We start from the raw sequence: 19,774 nt of genomic DNA, 5'->3' as shown, positions 1-19,774 counted from the left end.
TGGGACTGTCATCTCTACTATTGAGAGGGTCACATGTGGCCATTCCTATTTTGGAAGTAGTTAAAGCAGGATGTTTAAACAGATTTTCAATAGTCTTTATTAGGGCAAAACTGATGATAAATGTACTAAACATTGTACTACAATGAACTCTGACATACATGGCATCCTTTAAGTGAGAAAAATCTCATTAGCAAGAAGCACCTTTGTATGAGACTTAGTGTTGCTCATGGGTGTAGACATATCAGGTCTCTAGTTTAGGAGTTGTGATACTTAGAAGAAATTGCTTTTCTCTTATCATTGCTGAATTTTCATTAGGTTTAGATGAAAAAACAGTGCCAGGTCGTTCTAGAGAAGATTCTTGCAATAATTTTCTATTGTTAGATTACTTTGGGAGGAAAATCTTCACAGTTTTCAATGGGTGTACCTTGAGCCTGTGCTCTGCAACGGGAGAGGCCACGGCGGTGAGGGGCCCGCCTGCCGCAAAAAAAAAAAAAAAAAGTAGAGCTTTAAGACAAACTTGCAGATAGAATGAGGGCTCTACAGAATTTAAATGCTATGGGGGCATGAAAACATTTTCTAATAGTAAGAGAGGTGATGTATATGATCCCAGATTTGCTTTGCTACTAGAGTTGTGAGTATAAGAAAGGATCACTTTTGGGGTAATCCTTGCCCCCCCCACCCCAAAGCATCATTCTCTGTAGGAACACGTCATAGGGGATCCTTGTAATATAGCAAGAGTAGCAGGAGCTCCATAGTTGTAAGAAGTCAGTTTTTCCTTCTACCACTATGAAAGAAGAAAACGACTGGGCCACGAATGTGATATACCAAAGGATTAGAGATTCTTTAGTTTTGGAGGGAACGTGCCTCTTGAAGTTAGGTTCTTCAGGGCATTCTTGAGGGTAAAAATTGTCAATATGTAGGCTGTGGCTTACCATGGGGTTTGGTCCTGTAGGAAACCGATGCCTATTAGATAGGCCTTCTTATACTATGTAATGTACATACAGGGGCTGCCTTTATTTTGAGGTAGGGATAATCAGCTGAAGGGCTTTGTACCTGGGCCCTCCTCAGTTCCAGATTACCTCCTCTCACTCACAGTCTTAACATTCTACTGAGATAAATGTAAATACTTGAAGCCATGGATTTTCTGAGAGGTCTATATCTGGGGCAGTATTACTCCTGACATCGCTCTGACCCAAGGATGGAGTCTAATCCTGATAAGTATGGCCAATTTGGTAAAAAGCTTATTCCCAGACGTTTTGCTAATTGAGGTCTTAACTGTTTTCCGATAATCTGTAGTTTTCTATAAGTTGTCGTTACAGGATTTAGCATACATGTAGTAATTTAAATAACTATTACTAGTTTGTCTGTTTTCCCCCTTAAGCTGTAAGCTTTATCAGGGCAGAAACACTTGTTTTGTTCATTACTGTTTCCTAGTACCTAGCCTATAGATACTTGTTGGCATACTAACTCACATTATTTCACATATCTAGGATGTGTCTCCCATACAATTTAAAGAGCCATGTGCCTGCTTGGGTTTTCTCATAGCATGGGGGCCTGGTTCCAAGAGTGAGCATCTCAAGAAAGCAAGGCAGAGAAGTGCATGGCATTTTTATGACCCAGTCTTGGAAATCATGTAGTGTTGCTTCTATCATACTTTATTGGTCAGGCAGTCACAAAGTTCTTCACCAGTTCAAGGTAAGGGAATATGACTCACCACTTGATGGGAAGAGTAGCAAGGGCAAATTATAAGAAAAGCATGTGAAATGGGAGATCTTGTATTGGTCTTTGAATTGCCTTTGAATTGGTCTTTGAAAAAGACAATCACAGTTGTTTGTAGTTTTCATCAAATTTGGAAAAATTTGGGCCATTATTTCTTTAAGTATATTTTCTGCCCACTTTCACCTTGTTTTTTGGAATTCTCATTATATGTATGCTTGATACCCCACAGACCATTAAGAATTTATTTTCAGTTTGTTTCTCTCTCTGCTTCATTTTGGATAGTTTGTATTGCTGTGACTTCAGGTCCACTGTTATTTTTTTCCTGTAGTCTCTAATCTGTTGTTAAGCCCATCTAGTGAATTTTTTGTATGTTCTTTTTCTCAGTATTTTCACGTTTTCCTTTAAATCCTTGAGCATATTTATTGTAAAGTTTGTCTGCTAATTCTGTCATCCCTGATATTTCTGTTTCCATTTAACCGATCCCCCACGCCACCCCCCAGCCCCCATTATGGATTGTTTTCCTGCTGTTTCACATATCTAGCAATTTTTTGTTGTGTGCTACATGGCTGGGTATCTGGATTTTACTGTCTTTAAAGAATGCTGAAATTTGTTTTGGCAGGTAGTTACTTGCTAATCAAGCTTGCTTTTAAGCTTTGTTAGGACAGGTTTGGAAGTTTTTGCTCTGCAGCTAGTTTAGCTCTACTGCTAAGGGGTGATCCTTCTGCTAATTCTGCTGAATGCCACTGGTATTAAAAAGGTCTTTCCACTTTGCCTAGTGGGAACTCTCCCAGCCCTGTGTGAGCTCTGGGAATTGTTCATCTTGCAGTTCCTGGCATTTCTTTGTCTGGCCTCACGGGGTTTCACCTAACACACTTGTAGGTTAGTATTCAGTAATGGACTGAAGGGATCTCTATGTAGACTTCTGGATGTATTTCTCTGCACTGCAAATCCCAGCCACCTTATCTTCCCCAAATTCCAATCTCAGTCTACTCAGTTTATCAAGACTGCAATGCTTTGCCTGAGTACTCTCTGTATACATTGCATTCTGACAAGTGCTTCCAAGCAGAAAGCTAGGGTGTCCCAAGGTTCACCTCATTTGTTTTCCTGCTCTTGGGGATCACAGTTCTGCACTGCCTGTTATCCATTGTCTAAAATCAGTTGTTTCATGTATTTTATCCAGTTTTGTATGGTGGAAGAGAATGTTCCACACCAGTACTCCAAGTCAAAGTATGAATTTTACGTCCAGAATTTCTTCCATCTTTTAACCACTTAAAGTACATTTTAGTTTCCAAATGTAAAAATGAAATGAAGTCAACTTTGGGCTAGAATTAATAATTTAGGTTCAAGTTTCAGGCCTACTTCCAACTTGGTACATGGATATTGGCAAATCTCATTTCTTCTGTGGCTTTCACAGCCAAATTGAATTGAATATAATCCTATTCTCCCTACTTCTCAAGCATTCCATAACAAGCAAATGGAAACAAAACCAAACTACATTAAATAAGGATAAGGTATAAAAGTTGACACATTCCAAACCTTTCTGGCCCATCTTCCAGTTCATACTCGAAGTATAAAGGGCGGGGAGATGAAAATGTAGTAAGACTGTTGCTGTTTCATTGCTCCTCCTCTGAATAATAGCCAACTATTATTAAATGCTGTATATGTGCCAGAACTTTGTAAGCCTTTTATGTGAATTAACTCACCAAATCCTCGTAACTGCCCTATGGGCTTGGTACTATTATTGTCCCCATTTCACACATGAGAATGAGACAGAGATCAGACAACTTCTAGAGGGTCATGCAGCTAGTAATTGGCAGTGGCAGAATTGGTACTGGTTTGAACAGAAGCTGTGTGACTCAGGAGCCATGCTGTTAACCACTGTGTGACTATTTGAAAACTATTAAAAATGTATCAACTACTACTGATGTAGAATCATTAATTATCTATTATTAAAAAAAGTTATTTACTTATTCATGTATTTGGCTGCACCAGGTCTTAGTTGCATGCGGGATCTTCGTTGCTGTGTGCACAATCTTCAGTTGCGGCACGCGGGATCTTTTTTTTTAGTTGCAGCATGCAGGATCTAGTTCCCTGACCAGGGATCAAACTCGGGCTCCCTGCATTGGGCACACAGAGTCTTAACTACTGGACTGCCAGAGAGGTCCCTAGTTTCATTAATTATCTTTAAATATAAAGGAGAGAATAATATCACCTGTGGAATCCCTTCCTGTTTGTTTAGTCAGCCTGCCTGATTTCCATGGGGAAGCAGAAAAAATGGGCTATGGTTCGAATATGTGATTCTTGAGGAAAAACAAACACTATCAGTTGGCAGAAATTGGTGGAAGGCGATGTACAGCAAAGACTAGAGGATATGAGTCGAATCCAAGAGGTCTAGTGTGTTTCCAAGAGGGTAACTGGTGTTTACTGAATCCTGTCTGGCAGCTGTTTTTTTTTTTTTTTTTTTGGCAGCTGTTTTGATATTAATAGGTTTCTCTTATTCTTTTTCTCCCCCTTCTCAGACACATTTAATCAAGTCAAGTACCAAAATGCTAACACTCTTTCCTGGAGAGAGAAAGGCTAACATTTCTTTTACTCAAAGAAGTCGTCCACCTGCAGGCACCCGGCAGACCAGCATTGCTTCCTTCTTCACCTTGCAGCCAGGTATGGTGACTGGACTGGAAACAACCAGGGACCAAAAGGGAGTGCATTCATTTTTCCATGCTGGAATATCTATGAGAAGTGGTGCCATTAGTGCATTGTGTTGAACTTAGCTGACCTATTAGATGTTTTAAAACACAAGAAAGCATCGTCTTTTGGAAAGCAATATATACATACTTTTACAAACATACTTTTCTGGTTCTGTTTATCTCAGTCTAAACAGAACCAGAAAAATATTGGTATTCCCTGACAGAGCAGTGAGGAAAGGCATACTTGGGAGTTGGGGGTGCAGAGGGGAGCTGATGTGCCATTAGTAAGATATACGTCTTGGATTGGCCACAATTAGCAGTCTGTATAAGATTAATTGATAATTGATATGTCTATATGAAGCTTCTCAAATTAATCAAAATTCAAAAGAGATTTTTCTTAGAAAGCTTGGCATAAAGTTGGCTTGTGTTTCATCATCCTTTGGCAGTTCTTTGTTTGCATGTTCCTCTTCAGAAACCAGCTGCCTCAGACCAGGCTGGGGCTTACAGAGCAGGGTTCTTGCCAGTTGAAGGGTGCTGGGAAGAGAGCTCTAACTCTTGGTGCCGTTCCCAGGATTGCTTTGCATAAACCTTCAAAATGCCTTCTCCCTACCACAAACAAAAACTTAAACTCTTTTGCTTTAAGTAACAAGGGCAGATTTTTCTCAAAACCACTTTCCATTTCAAAATTCTGATATTTTCTACATAGTCTGTATTGAAGTCTTAGGCCAGTTGAGAACGCTTTTACAAAACAATTTCTGTAGTATATTTCTTGGAAAGGAAAGAAGAAATCAGTCATTCAGCCTTGTTTGTAATTAGATCTTAGCATAATTTGGTGGGGGGGGAGTAGGAATTCCACGTCGTCTATTTTTAAGGCAGACAGGATCCATTCCACACCTCATAAAGTAGACAGGCTGGACAGTAATAGTTTTTTTAATTGTCCTTTCTACTGATGGACTTAGCATCTAATTGTGTCTTTACTCCCTTTCCCATGAAATTTTTGGGGAGCAGGAGACCCATATTCTTTCTCACTGTCACCAGAAGGTTTCTCAGCGTTGGCTGGTCAATGTGATCTTTGAGACTTTACAAAAATGGTGTATATTGAACATGTTTCTCAAAGGATAATATCCAGGGGTGATATTTGGCCAGGATCACTATTTAGCAGAAACTATGTTAAATAAAAAACAAAAGCAAAACTGATGTGGCCTATGTTAAACAAACCCCACTCAACTGGAAAAGTAGGCTGTGGTCTGACTGTATAACATGTTTGACTTTTATTAGGTAGGTCATGGGAAGCATCTATATATTTGAGTAGGGGAATATAAGAGCTATGTTTTAGATCATTCAGGAAAGAAAAGAGATTGAAAGCAGGAAGATCGGCTACAAAGATCTGTGAAGAGTCCTAAGACCCCTGCACTAGTAGTTATGGTAGCTGATACTGATTTCAGAAAAAGCCACCTAAATCCTACTCAGGTGGAGTTTTCCTGCAGAATAATATTTGTTCGTCTTGTTTTACTAGGAAAGACAAATGGTGGTGACCAGAGGAGTGTTTCGTCTCATATAGAAAGTCAGACCAACAAAGAGTCTAAGGAAGATGCAACCCAGCTAGACCATCTGATCCAGGGCTTGGGGGATGATTGCATGGCACCCCCTTTAGCCACTTCAACCCCTGCAGACATCCAGGAAGCTAGACTTTCTCCTCAGTCCTTCCAGGCTTCTCACCACCATGGAATAGGAAGCCCATGCGTGACTGTGCTGTCTTTGTTCCAGCCTGATACCTTTGTCTGTGCTGGAGAGAGTAAAGCATCACTGCCCTGTTCCTTCACCCAAGACCTGGAGAGTTCTTGCTTACTGGACCAAAAGGAAGAAGAGGATTCTTCCTGGAAAAGGGAATGGCCTTATGGATCTAAGAAAAAGAACTATCAGAATGTGGAGAGACACAGTAAAACACCTGGGCACAAGGGCCATCAGCTCTTGGATAAGACTAACTTGGAAAAGGTGTCTGCCAAAAGAAACAGGCAGGCCCCCATCCTCCTTCAAACATACCAGGATTCCTGGAGTGGAGCAAACAAAGAAGCAGTGAAACAAAGCCCTTGTCCTATTCCTGTGTTTTCCTGGGACAGCGAAAAGAATGACAAGGACTCCTGGAGTCAGCTTTTCACCCAGGATTCTCAGGGCCAGAGGGTCATTGCCCACAACTCTAGAGCTCCTTTCCGAGATGTAACCAATGACCAAAATCAGGGCTTAGGACAGCTTCCTAACAAACAGCTCTTGGGCTCAGTGCCAGGATAGGACCACTCAGTTAAATCTGCAGACTGATTTGCTCTTTACCCAGGACTCTGAAGGTAATCAAGTTATCAGGCATCAAGTCTAAATGTCTTTGTGAGGGTTTGGTTCCAAAAGTACCTTGAAATGACATATAAGAAAGTATCTTCAGGGGGTGAGTATATTGGAGTAGGGGAATGTAAGATCTTTGTTTTAGAAAGGTCATTCAGGAGAATGATCTTGGGTGGGAGGGAGGCATGGGATGATGCTGTTACTATTGAGCATTTTCTTTGTGTAAATAAAGCAGGTGGCCGCTTGTTGAGACAGTATGATTGGCATCATGCCCCTCCCTGAGGAGGAGGTGGCTGGTATATTCCCTGCATGAGTCTATGGTGAACACTGAGGAGGCAGGCCAGGTGCTCATCTCTCCACTGAAGAGCCTGCTACTCAGCCTGCACAGAGCCACCTCTTTGCCCTTTCAGATGCCTGACTGGGATACTGCTTTTTATGGATGTGTGGTCTTTCTTTTAATCTCTGGCTGTAATCTTACCCATGCGACCTAAGCTGTGACCATTATTCTTGACACTTTTTTGAGTGATAAGGCAAATCTCCTAGACCCAGGTGTACAGGGGCAGGGAGGATAGAGAGAGAGGTAGATGATTAGGTAGTTTTGTTATTTTATTTTGGTGGTAACTTTACAGCATTTTAAAGTTATATACTATATGTTTAAACATCTCCCTAAAAAAGGCTGACCTATATAACGATCTAAATGGGACTATATCATTCTTCTACTACAAGGTGGGAGAGAACTCCCATTGTAAAACTATGAATCCAAATAAATGTTTACAAAGCTGGCTCTGCTGGTAATTAAAACTTACCAATTTTATTTTTGAAAACGCAACTCTGCTGTCATTGCCATGGGTCTGAACACGTCTAATTTGACTTGTGTTCTACTCAAGACATCCACTAGGTGGCAGTTTCCCATGTTGCAGGTGTGGTACCTAAGAGGCTTAAAAATAAGCCTCTGGGGGGCAAGCTTGCAAGTTATAAGATGGGACCGGGTTTGAAAGGTTAGGGCAAAATCTCTCTGTAAAGAAAGAGATAAGAAGCTCCCTAGGGAAGCCTTCTCTTCTAAAGGCAAGGGGAAGCCAGGAACCTGTTTAAAGAAGTTCATATACCTTAAAATTAATAGAAATTCTATACCTGTGGGAGATACTGGGTGATCACGACTCAGAGATGGACACAGCAAATGCAATATCTCTCCAAATCCTTCCTTTAATGTCAGGTAGTGCTTCAACCCAAACACACACAGGATACATACTGTAGAGAAAAGGGACCTGAGGGCATCTGAGTCATGCATGGTGTGGTAGGTACAAACCTTGGCCCAATGCAAAGGAGCAGTCAAGGGCCTGGAAGAAGGATGGTACTCTCTTTCCCATCTCCATTTCTCTTTCCTACTGGACTTACACTAAAGTCCATGGAAGAGAAAGAGCTTTCAATTAGTGGAACCAATGAGGGCCCAGGGCCTTGGAGGGTAGATTTGGTTGTACAGTATTACAAAATATATTTAAGAAAAAACAGCCCAGGCCTCCCAGTAGCCCAAGTGTCAGCTGGTCCAGTGGCTCGACCTCAACATGTAGGTGTTGGACAGAGAAGGGGGAGAGAGTGATTGCTGGGCACTGGTGTCAGTTCATGATGGAGCAGCATAAGATTTTCCCTGCCCTGTGAACATGTACATAAACATAGCCCCCTCCCCTCAGCCCTGCTCTGCTGCAAGGAACTGGCTGAGAGTAAGTGACAGCTGGGCACAAAGTGTTCAGTGAGACCAGTTATGGGGTCTAGTGCAGTGAAGTCAGTCATTCATTTAGGACCTATTTTCACACAGGGGCAAGGAAAAACCAGAAACTTCTATCTCACCCTTTAAACTGGGACATTCCAACCTACACAATTACCTGTAACGTGTCTCAGCTCAAAACAGGCAGCTTCTGCTAAGGTTTGAAGTACAGAAAACATATAATGCAGCTCTTCTCTTAGTCCAAGCTCTAGCTTTTGGCCAGACTGTTGCAGAAGATTTCTAATTGAGAGGCAGAAACATCTGCAGTGAGGAAGGCAGCTATTGAAAGAATTCCAGGAGCATGAGACTGAGTTTGCAGAGCTGAGTGCCATCAGTTTCCTTTTCTACTGATATCTTCTTCCTTCAGCGCAAACTTCCTCCTTAGGACCTCAGAGATAAGGAGGGCTGGGTCTTCCTCCTTCAATAAACTCCGGTTCCTAGAGACACAATAATAGCTTGTATTTATTGAGTACTTACTCTGCCCTGGGCAGTGTTTTGTGTGTTGGAATACAATCTCATTTAATCCTCACAACACTCTTATGAGGTAGGAGCTACTACAATCCTTTTACAGATGAGGAAACTGAAGCACATTGAGGTTATGAATTTACCCAAAGTCATTAGTCACTCAGTAAGTGGTGAATCCACAGTTCAAAACCAAGCTTGCTGGTTACAAATCTCATCTCTTAACTAGACATGGCTTTGCTGTTTCCTAAAATGGCTACAAAATGTGGGCAAACCTGTTGGTATTGGCCTGTGGTGGCTAAGCTTCTGCTCCCACCTTCTGGCCCTATCTTTTCTTAGTAGCATTTCCCCAGGTCAGCAGGGGAAATGACTGATGACTCTTGGCTTTTCTGACATTTATTCGTTCTGAGGAAAAGGTGTGCTGAGGATTTACTATTACCTCGTCTCCCTGTCAGGGAAACTGAGAGGTTTTTTATAAGCAATCCAGAATTTATAGTAAAATGTTCACATCATAAGGGGCCCGTGGGAACAAAACCAGTTTCAGATTAGGGTAGGTTCAAATTACCTGATAACATCAGGTATTTTCCTGGAAAATAGTTGCTTGAAATTCTAGTGAACTCTTACATACATACATCCTCATGAAAGCATTTTATTGGTCATTATGCTAGATGTAAAGGCCAAGATTGATTATTAAACCTTGAAAACAAAAAGAGGAACTGCCTTCAGTCTGTCACATTTCTGAACCCTGAAGATGGCGCTACTTTCCCGTTCTTAGTCATCAAGCCAGCTCCTTAGTCATCAACCCCCAGCTCCTTCTATCAACAAAGGAGGAAAGGGCCCAGGACACAAGTGAGAGGAAGGGCTTGGCAGTAGGGGGTCACAGATCTAATATGGTACAAGAGGCAGGTATAAGAAAGTTGGAGAGTCCAATCTATAAAACATTGACCAGAAGAAAAATGCTCAGTGTGGCCCCAAGGCAGCAGCAGCAGCTGAATTTGGGAATGCAGGAGACCAAAGACCTGCGGGTCCGTATGGCCAGAGAAGGAAGGTAAAAGTAACTTTCCTACAGAATCGACTACCAGGACCCTTGTCTAGTTTTCAGAAGAAAATGGGGCCACAAAAGGATCCTTGTGCGAGGTGAGTCACTGTTCCTTTAAGAGGAACTTTGTCAGCTCAGGAGACAGCCCTCACCTCCCCACCCCCCAAAACAGCTTTTTAACTGCATTAACAAATACAGCTGCACATCTGGCCTCTGGATTTTGAGGTCTGGATGTCAAATATTTCAATGCCCAGGAACCTGCATTTGAATAAGCTCTTCTGGTATGTGCTGTGCGGTAGGGAAACACTGCAAGGTGGTGACTCCCTCAGGCTGGAGCTCTAGGGCTTCTCTGCTAGATGAGTTTCTCATGGTAGGTATTTCCCACATCCCCTTACACTGACATCAGAAACACCTAGAGCTCTACTCCTTGGGGGTTCTGCTTTGTTAAGTTTAAGGTGTATTTTTTTTTAAATAAATCTGAGCAATTCTGATAGGCAGCCAGGTTTAGGAACTACCTAGGAGTCTCAAAAGCCTTGTTCATAAATCTCTGAATTTGCAGGGCTGGTTTGAATAATGGACCACTGTGTTTAAAGGAAATGTTCCTTTCACCAAATAAGTCTACTTTTTTGAGATACTAAAATAACTATTACGCAATTATGTTTTGAAGGGTGGGGCATGGGGACACTTGTCACTAGCAGTATGAAAACTGAAGTGGTGAAGCCCCTCTGGGGGACAGAAGCTGGATTAGATGAGGTTTCTTGTAAAATCCCTATTAGTCTAACAACATTTGGTTGGGTTAGGTCACCCCAACCAAATGTAAAGTGTTGCTCTTTCCTCAAACTGGGGACCCAGGCACTAGCAAGCAGGCAGCAAGCTTTGTGAATGAAATAACAAATGACTACTATTGAGGACTTACTATGTAAGTACTTTCTATTAGATAATTGGCCACAGGCAACTTAAACAATAAACAGATCATCACAGCTCCTTATAATACACTTACAGATCTTGGCTCTGCTTCACCCGGTGAAAGTCCTTTAGGATACCCATCATATCTGCAAAGCTGCTGGCCTTGGACAGAGAGACGCAGTCATCTTCTTCAGACGAGCTGCAGGTAGCCTTGTGTTCTGGTTTGCAACATTCAGGGCTGGCAGAACAAAGCAGGGGGACTGATGGAAGCTCAGGGACCTCTACCTCGGTCTCCTCGGTGATGTCACTAATGACAAAGGAAGTTGTAGAGTGGAATGAGGATCCAAAACAAGGTAAGGGAGAAGAGACATTTGAACTTCCTGGAGATAAGAAATCTGGCGTTAATGAAGCCGAAGCTGAAAGAGAAAACAATAGGCATGGATGGACACTGGGGCTAAAATACAGCAGTTACATCTCCCTGCAAGCACTGCCTACCAAACATTCATTTCCTACGCTGACACCATGACATCCTGGGTTCCTCCACTACCTTCCCCTCTCAGGATCTCAAGAAGATGTAGCAGTACTGGGCTCTTCCAGTGTTCCAGGAGGGCAGAAGAAAACCACCCCATAAGGGCCTTGCCTCCTAAAAGCTCCTATTCTGCAGTGGGCTGTGGAGTGACAGCACTCTTTAGACTGAAGCAACAGTGCAGAACCAAGGCCTGAATTTGTCCTTTTCTCTAATTAGGCCAGTGCTTCTGACTGTGCTCCTTTGAATCCAGCTATCTGTGACTGAAAGAATTGTTCTGAAGCAAAAAACCAGAGTGGTGATGGTCCTCCTAGTGCCCAGATTTTAATGGATAGAATTTCCTCAATTTCTAAGTTTCTAGGGAACATTCTAGGGACAAAAAAGTAGCCAACAAATATAAATGGAAAATTCAGGTCCATTTCCTCTATAAAACTGCCATATGAGGGAATTAAATACATGAAGATTTCAAAGAGAACACCGTGATTTTTATGTGTTCTACCAACTGACAAGGTTTGGGAGCTATGACTACGAGTCAGTGAGGAGCAAAACTGAGAATGGGAGGAATATGAGGGTTAAACACTGAGCACCTTGGGAGAGATCCACCTGTTAGTATTTCCTGCATCTGGTCATCCCATTCATTTCCAGTGGTTCTGCCTTAACTGCAGACAGAAAGGTGGAGGAATGGGTGGAGGGTCTCTGCTGGAAAAGGCAAGGAAAGGGGAGATAGGTGCTTACAAAGAGGAATGTCTCTTAGTTGTAGGGAATGCTTATTTCTCATATTGAAAAGGAAAGCCATGAGCGCTCATGGAAGACATGATCTTAAAGACACTTGGAAGAGTGTTGGTTTTTGTGGCCAAGGCGGGGAATCTGCCTGGGGCCCCAGGTTAAGTGAAGATTTTGTTCCTAACCCAACCAGTCAGCCCCAAAATGGCTGACGGAAACCATCCAAAGATTGTAACAGGCTAGCCAGGCCTCATGGCAACCTCAGAGCCCTAGGCCCAAACACCCCCAAACCAAGGACCATCCTTATCCCTATCCTGTCCAAAAGCTAAGCAAAAAGGAACAGCCTGCTATATCCTAGTCCTAGCTCAGGGGCTCTTACCTGCATCAGCTGCCACTATTTTAGCAATCTGGCTGCGCAGGTGGCTCAGCTCCTCCTGCAGCTCTGTGGTGCGGCTGAGGGCTGGCAGGGCTGGCTTCTTCAAGGCCAGGAGCCTCTCCTCCGACCCACGGAGGTTGGGCACTGAGGCATTGCGCTGAATGACGATCAGAGGGCTGGGCTTCCAGGTGTGCCTCAGGGGGCGTGTATCGCTCCTGGACCAGGGAAAGACAGTGTGTCAGAGAGAGCGGGCCACTGCACTGCTTCCAAAATTCCTTCAACCACTCCTACACGAGTAATACAGCCAGGTTCTGCTCCCACTCTGAGCCCACAGCTCTCATTCCTGTTGCCCTCCACCTCTCACTCTTCCTGCTGCCTACCACCTCATCTGGGAAGAAGCTTTTCATTCCCCAGCTGGTAGGCTATTGCCTCCGCTACCTGACCCGGGCATAAGTCTCCTCTTCATCCGCAGCAATCCAGGCGATGTCAGCCAGAGTAGGGACTGGGGGCACATCCCTCAGACAGAGGTCGGAGATGTTGGGCAGGGTCTGTAGGGAAGCAAAATTCATCAACATTTACTGCCTTCATGATGAAACAACTGGAGACTGAGCAAAATACAAAGGAGGAACACCTAATGTATAGGGAAGTCTTCGTAGAGGAGGTCCCAGTTGGAAATAGCTTGAATAAGAGGCCAGAAGCAAGAGTCTGTGAAATTTCAAGTAATTCAGCATGGCTGGAATTGGATTGGTGGGGTGGGGAGTTGGGAGAGACTGGAAAGTGAATTAGGAGCTTGATTCTAAGATCAATAATGAGCCACTGGAAGATTCTGAGTAAGTAAGGATCAGATTTGAGGTTCTAAAAGATTACTCTGGCTACTGGATGGGAAGGTGCAGAGACCAGTCATGAGCGTGTTGTATCCTCCAAGCAAAGCACGGTGGCCAAGAGCGGGGATGGGACCTGTTTTTATATACAGTGTTTTACTGGAAAAATGGTCATACCCATTTGTTTAAGTATCATCTGCGGTGGCTTTTAAGCTATAACAGCAGAAGTAAGTAGTTGTAATGGAGAGCAGTATGGCTCAGAGCCTAAAATACTGGTTGGCCAAAAAGTTCTTTTTTTTTTTTTTAAATTTATTTTTTTTTGGCTGTGTTGGGTCTTTGTTGCTTTGCGTGGGCTTTCTCTAGTTGTGGTGAGTGGAGGCTACTCTTCATTGTGGTGCGCGGGTTTCTCATTGTCGTGGCTTCTCTTGTTGCAGAGCACGGGCTCTAGGCGCGCGGGCTTCAGTAGTTGTGCCACGTGGGCTCAGCAGCTGTGGCTCACAGGCTCTAGAGTGCAGGCTCAGTAGTTGTGGCGCACGGGCTTAGTTGCTCCGCAGCATGTGGGACCTTCCAGGGCCAGGGATCGAACCTGTGTCCCCTGCATTAGCAGGCAGATTCTTAACCGCTGTGCCACCAGGGAAGCCCTAGTTCGGTTTTAAGTAAAAAATAAATGACATTTTTCATTTTCACCAAGAACGTTATTGAATGTATTCACTAACCCAATGAACTTTTTGGCCAAACTAATATTTACTCTCTGGCTCTCTGCTGACCCCTGGCTAGAGCAAAGGGGTGTTCAGTGGTACTGGCCAGAGTTACTTTTTAACAGATGCCCACGGCCTAAGAGCGTCTTGCCTTCTGGTTGTGAGAATACAGGTGCAAGGACATGGACAATCTGTTACAGCAACAGGAAATCTCTCCTGGCAAGCTCCTTACAACACCTTTGTAGCTAACTGGGATCTACATGTTAAGGCAACAAACACTGTTAGAAGCAAACTTGATAATCTGACTATTTAGATTTAAATAAAAAAATAATTATACAAAAGGAATCATAATGTAACTCCTTAAATTGCTCCTTCACCCAAATGAACAACTAGGGAACAGAGAGACTGAGTGACACCATGTTAAATGAAAAATTTGGAAGGTTCAATTATGTACTTACTGATTACAACAAAGAAAGAACCATGCATTTAGAAAAAGATTGAAAAGAACTACACTAAAACATTAACAGTTATTGTGCCATGACTGTGTGATTATAGGTAATTTGTTTCCCTTTCTCCTTTTTTACTTTTCATAATTTAATATTTTTATATGGGTAAATTAAAGAATAATAAATCAGCAAGATTCCCTTCAAATATTTAAAGTAATCAATTTACAACAAATCTAGAGATAATTTCTCAAAAATCCACCTATACATGAGTTAAATTCAGATGTTTCTGTTATAGACTGTTTGGTAGGTAGATCAGGAGTTGATAGCTCTGGCTTTTTGATAGGGAACCTGGGTCTCGCAGGAGTGAAGTGATACTCCAGGGTTACAGAGGAAGACTTCCACTGACCCAGGAGCTAATGCTAAGATGGGCCATTTAGGGGAAGCCTCCATCTGCTTTCCTTGATTACCCAGAGTGCTCCTCTGCTATTGGCAATTAAATGAGTTAACATATATATAAAGTACTTAGCACAGAGCCTGGCACATTGTATGGGCTCAGTAAATGTTAGCTAGTATTACTAATACTACTCCTGCTCCGTGGGAGCCCGTGCCCTTGACCATCTCTGCCCAGCAGCATGCAGGCAAAGGACTGGAGGGGCTACAGCCGAGCGTGGGGGCAACCCTGACAGACTCACACTCCCTAGCTGTCCTTCCCTTTGCTCCTGATGCTTAAGGCAGCTAGGGCCACTTCCTGCCCTACACAGTAACTGGCAATCTGGGTCAAGGGACAACACCCCCGCAACCCACTCCTGACTAATACCAACCCTGACACCAATTCAGAGACTCCAGATCAAGCTCCTACACAGACTTTGCAGCTCAGCCATGTGACATACAAACTCAGCTCCTTCATTTTTGTTTCGCCCTGGGCCCACATCCTTTCAGGCATATATTTCTGTCTCCTTTGTGTAGGCAGAAAGCTGAAGTATCTCTTTTGTGTCCCAGCTCCCCAAATGCACACACCTTAACCATCTATCCTGGAGCTGATGCTTAACCATTAGCTCTCAGAGGGAGGCAGCTGGGACTAATAAAGTTACTTAGCTTTCCACTGCACGAGGGGTCTTACTTGGGCCAGACAAGAATCTGTGCTGCAGAGTGGGTACTAAAGGCCCCCTAGGCACAGAGGTGAGACTGAAATAGCCCAGTAAAGGAATGGTTAGACTTGGCCAGAAGGAAGAGGATGGGGCATAATGGCCTCATGGAAACACTGAAAATAGGTAGCTAGAAGAAGTGACCAGGAAAGCAACCTGCCTTGGCAACGCCAAGGAGTCTGGGGCACAGAAGCAGCACCAGCCTCCCATACACTCTGAGCCTCTACTCTGTCTGCCCTTCCAGCTCACTTACCTCAAAGGATGCCCGGGGACATGGCTTCAGGGGCAGGTTGGTCCCGATTCTTCTCACTACACTTCGAGCAGCCCCATGCGGCTTGTTTTGCCAGATTGGGATGGTCTAGAGCAGAAAGAGACAGGGACGGCCACAACCTCAGAGAACATCCAACTACTGTCCCCATCCTCTCCCCTTGTCCCCTTTAGCAGGGGCCAACCTTCACCTTGGCCAGCCACCTAAGGGGACACCTGCTGCTGTCGAGGCACAGTCAATGCTGGGAGGGTCCAGTGAAAGGGTGAGGAATTAGCCGGGTGTAGGGATCAGCCAGGCTGCCCTCCCTTCCCTCTGCACAGAATGATGGAAACACATTGACTCCTTAACTGCCCCAAGATCATAGTTGGTTCTGCCTTGGGGGAGGGGATGGAAGGGAGGACCCTTCAATTCCAGGCCTGGGTTGGGGAAGAATTAACTTGAGAATCTCAGAACTGCAGCAGGTCCAGTGTTTAACCTTCCCCACCACACCCTTGCCCTGGGAATGCCCCTTACCACACTGGCTTCCATTCCCGACATTTCCACTGGCTCCTGCACTTGAAGGACAAGGCAGCCACAGGGCAGCTCTGGAGGCTTGGGGACGCAGGAGGCGTGATGCCTTCATATCAGGCCATCTTAAGGAACCAGACTCCTCTTCCTGTGAAAGACCCCCCACAGGAGACTCAGTGGCCACCACACAAGCCCCACAAAACCAGGCCCTGCAGACCCATGACTAACGCTGAGGCTTCTCTGACATTTCACAGGGGGAGAAAACCAGCCGAAGAGGCTTCCCTCACCCAACAACAAATCCAGACCCTTAAAGGTTCTATTTCAGATTCGCTACACGAGCTTGGCCAACCCTGGGAGCCTTCCTGAGCCCTTAGGTTTCCTGAGGCAAAACTTCTAAAGAATATATACGTATAACTGAATCACTGTGCTGTACACCAGAAACATGACATTGTAAATCAACTATAATAAAAAAAATTTTTTTTTAAGTTGATAAGAGAAAACAACAAGCAAACTTCTTAAGATTAAACAGAACCCTTTGGAAGTTAAAAAAGCTCATGGGAAAGCCAGAGTTGTAGGTACCATCCAAGCCCAACATTCATTCCTGGGGATAAGATGTAAAAAGGCCAGCATGTGCCACCCAGCCTAGCGCTGCTGGGCCCCCATAAGGGGAAGAGGTAAAACAGACAACAGTACAAAGAACAGCCAACCACCGGTAGCCAAACTGTCTACTGGGCTACAGGGGAAAAGAGCCAAGTGTTTATCCTGGCTCAGCCATCTACTGGCTTAGTAGCCACAGGCAAGTCACATGAACTTTCTGAATGTTGGTTTCTCCATCTGTAAAAAGATGACAGGAAGAGCTGCCACTCTAAGTTACCTTAAGAGTCAATCAGTGAAACGGGATTTTAAAGTACTTAATGAACTGTTAAAGCAAGACACAGATGGGTGGAGTTGCTGCTGACTGGATTCCTCACAGCTGCCCTTGCATGGTGAGCAGCTGCAGTCAATGAGCTCATTCAGTCCCTTGTTCATCAAACACCAACAATACTCACTCTGTGCCAGGCCCTGTGCTGGGCACTGTAGGGGCTATGGAAGGAGTAAGACACAGCCATGCTCTCAAGGAACTCATAATCTAGACGAGAGATAGGACCTGAATACATAATTCTAGCAGAGACTGAATATCACTGCTTAAGAAAGGCACACCAGGCAGGTGGCCAGGTGAGTTCAGCCCCCGGCCCCAAGGCCACAAGGTGACTTCAGAGCGGGTAAGAAGGGAAGGAAAACAGCAACACCACCACAGGTCTAGGAAAGGAATGTGAAGAGATATGAAGAGCAGAGTATGGTAAGGCCGCAAAGGTAGATGGTGGGGGGTGGGGTGCGGTGTTCAAGGGCTGGGAATGTCCTGGGTAAGAAGTCACTGGGGAGCCAAGGGCAGCCTCTGAAGAGGGGCTGGGCTGCGCTGACCGAAGCAGCTCTTTCTGGAAACCTCCCTTGGAGGGTCTCTCTTCTACCGCTAGGAGAGGAGGTATCACTCACTCACTTTACAATACATGAGGAAAAGAAGCTAGAGAGAGGAAGGGACTGGTTTAAGGTCACTCAGTGGTCACGGCAGTAGAAAGTCTGCAGACCCTGCTGCCTCCTGCACGGGCTCCATCTTCTCAGCAAATTCAAGCCTTTTATCAAAGTCCTTTTGTGTGCCGGGCTCTTCGCTGAATTTCAGTGGCTGCCACAAGCTCCATACAACACTGTTTCCCTGCGTTTCTCACTTTAGTCACTGCAGCCACTTCCTCTCCAAACTTACCTCCAAGCTCAGCTGGGCCTAACCCTCACACGACAGCCAGGGGAATCTCTCTAGAACACAGTGCTAATCATATCCCTGCCATGCTTCAAACCCCCTATGCTTGCTAGAGCCAAGAGGATAACGTCTAGACTCCTCTGCATGGCCAGCAGGCCGTCCCCAATCAGGCCCAACCTCATCTTTCTCTGCCCTGTGTACCCAACTCCCCGCAGCCTACAAGGCCTGTCCACTCCGGTCCCTGCACACTTCACAGCCACACCTGCTTTAGCCTTGCCCTCCAGCCACGCTGGCCTTGTCCACACTATTGCCTCTGCTCGAAACACCAGCACCCCCTTCTCCAAGCTCATCCTTAATCATTTCTGGAGCTCAACTCAAGCATCGCCTCCCCTTCTCCGCCCGGCACCCCGCGTTTCCTTCGAGCAGCAGTAACTAGGTAACGGTGTGCTGTGCAGTTTGTCCGAAGGGCGGGGACTTCCCAGGCACAGCCCAGCGCTCGCTCAGTACACAGCAGGCACTCGAGCATTTGTTCAATTAAGACACGGACCAACGAGAACGCCGACTTAGCCTTGAACCCTCCACAAGCGTCTGGCTAGAAGACGCCCCCAGCTCGCTGGCTGCGCCGGCTGGTTCCCACCACCTCTGCGCGCGCACTGCCCCTTCCGACGCTGCTGCCCCAGTGTTTACACGCGGTCCCCCGCCGGAGACGCAGCGCCTCCCGAGCGGGGCCTGGCCGCATCACCCCGGTCCCCGCCGAGGTCGCCGCGCTCAGCGCAGTTCTGCGCCGGGGGAGCCGCCGCGAGGACCTTGCCCGGGACACGCCTCCCCTCCCCCGCAACAGCCCGACCCGACAGGGCCAAGGTCGGCCAAGTTTTCGCCGCAGCTCGGGCGGCCCTTGGACCCACAGGCCCGGGGCCGGGTCCCGGAAGGAGCGAGGAGGCGGCCGAAACGTGAAGCCTCTGGTGCAGCTGGCTGACTCGGGCGAGCAACTGCCCCTGGGGACTCAGTTTCCCCCCTGACATAGTGAGGCGGACGACACGGGCTCCCGCGAGAACCGGCGCGGGCACAGCAGCCGCGGGCACCGCACAGCGCCCGGCACTAGGCCGCGCGACAGCCGGGCCGGAAGGCCGCGCTCCCGCTCCGGGGCGGCGCTCGGACCTAGTCTCACCTCACACTGCGGCTCCGGACTCACTCACCTCACGGCCCCTCCTACCACAGCCGGCCGCCCAGCCTCAACCGCCCTCACTTCCGCTGACCCGCCCCCCGGAAGCGATCCCTAGCAGCTGCGCACCGTGCCGCGGCGGCGCTCGCCCTAGGAAGGCGGGCCCTGCTGGGGGCGGGGCGAGCGAGGGCTCTGCGCGGGGCGGTGGGGGGGGCGATGCACTTGCCGATCCCGAGGGAGGAGGCACGCCCACCCGAGGCCGCGCCCCAGCCTGTCAAAGCCCTGGGGAAAAGCTGATTGCGCTTGGAGATCCCTGAGGCCTGCCTGGTCTCATCCGCCGCTGGTCTCGGCCTCCTTGGCGCTCTCCGCGCTTAGTCCCGAAGCGACTTCTGGAAGGGGTC

At 46.0% G+C, this 19,774-nt stretch overlaps 2 protein-coding genes across 4 annotated transcripts in view; one reads left to right on the top strand and one right to left on the bottom strand.

The window, feature by feature from the left end:
* AUNIP (aurora kinase A and ninein interacting protein) overlaps window positions 1–6,800 on the top strand; it is a 36,619-nt gene extending 29,819 nt beyond the window's left edge. Inside the window, exons 2-3 of the mRNA XM_079915422.1 lie at window positions 4,239–4,380; window positions 5,923–6,800. Coding sequence (XP_079771548.1) covers window positions 4,239–4,380; window positions 5,923–6,695 — 915 coding nt within the window. The 3' untranslated portion in view covers window positions 6,696–6,800. The remainder of the gene's footprint in view (window positions 1–4,238; window positions 4,381–5,922) is intronic.
* Window positions 6,801–6,848: 48 nt separating this feature from the next.
* MTFR1L (mitochondrial fission regulator 1 like) lies at window positions 6,849–19,518 on the bottom strand. Of its 3 annotated transcripts, none has more exons than XM_079915434.1 (7): window positions 19,408–19,518; window positions 16,426–16,567; window positions 15,898–16,002; window positions 12,973–13,082; window positions 12,538–12,749; window positions 11,004–11,325; window positions 6,849–8,939 (listed from the first exon to the last, which is right to left on the bottom strand). In XM_079915434.1, the coding sequence occupies exons 2-7, from the start codon at window positions 16,447–16,449 to the stop codon at window positions 8,834–8,836; spliced, it is 879 nt and encodes a 292-aa protein (XP_079771560.1). In that variant the 5' UTR covers window positions 16,450–16,567; window positions 19,408–19,518; the 3' UTR covers window positions 6,849–8,833. The 3 variants fall into 3 exon arrangements, with proteins under 3 accessions (XP_079771560.1, XP_079771562.1, XP_079771561.1); XM_079915436.1 differs by having other exon boundaries at window positions 19,380–19,453; XM_079915435.1 differs by lacking the exon at window positions 19,408–19,518 and having other exon boundaries at window positions 16,426–19,355.
* Between the last annotated feature and the right edge of the window lie 256 nt (window positions 19,519–19,774).

Source organism: Stenella coeruleoalba (genome assembly GCF_951394435.1).
Source record: "Stenella coeruleoalba genome assembly, chromosome: 1".
In the NCBI taxonomy this organism is placed as follows: Eukaryota; Metazoa; Chordata; class Mammalia; order Artiodactyla; family Delphinidae; genus Stenella; species Stenella coeruleoalba.
Note: the sequence above shows the minus strand (reverse complement) of the source record. Positions and strands in the feature narration are given on the sequence as shown.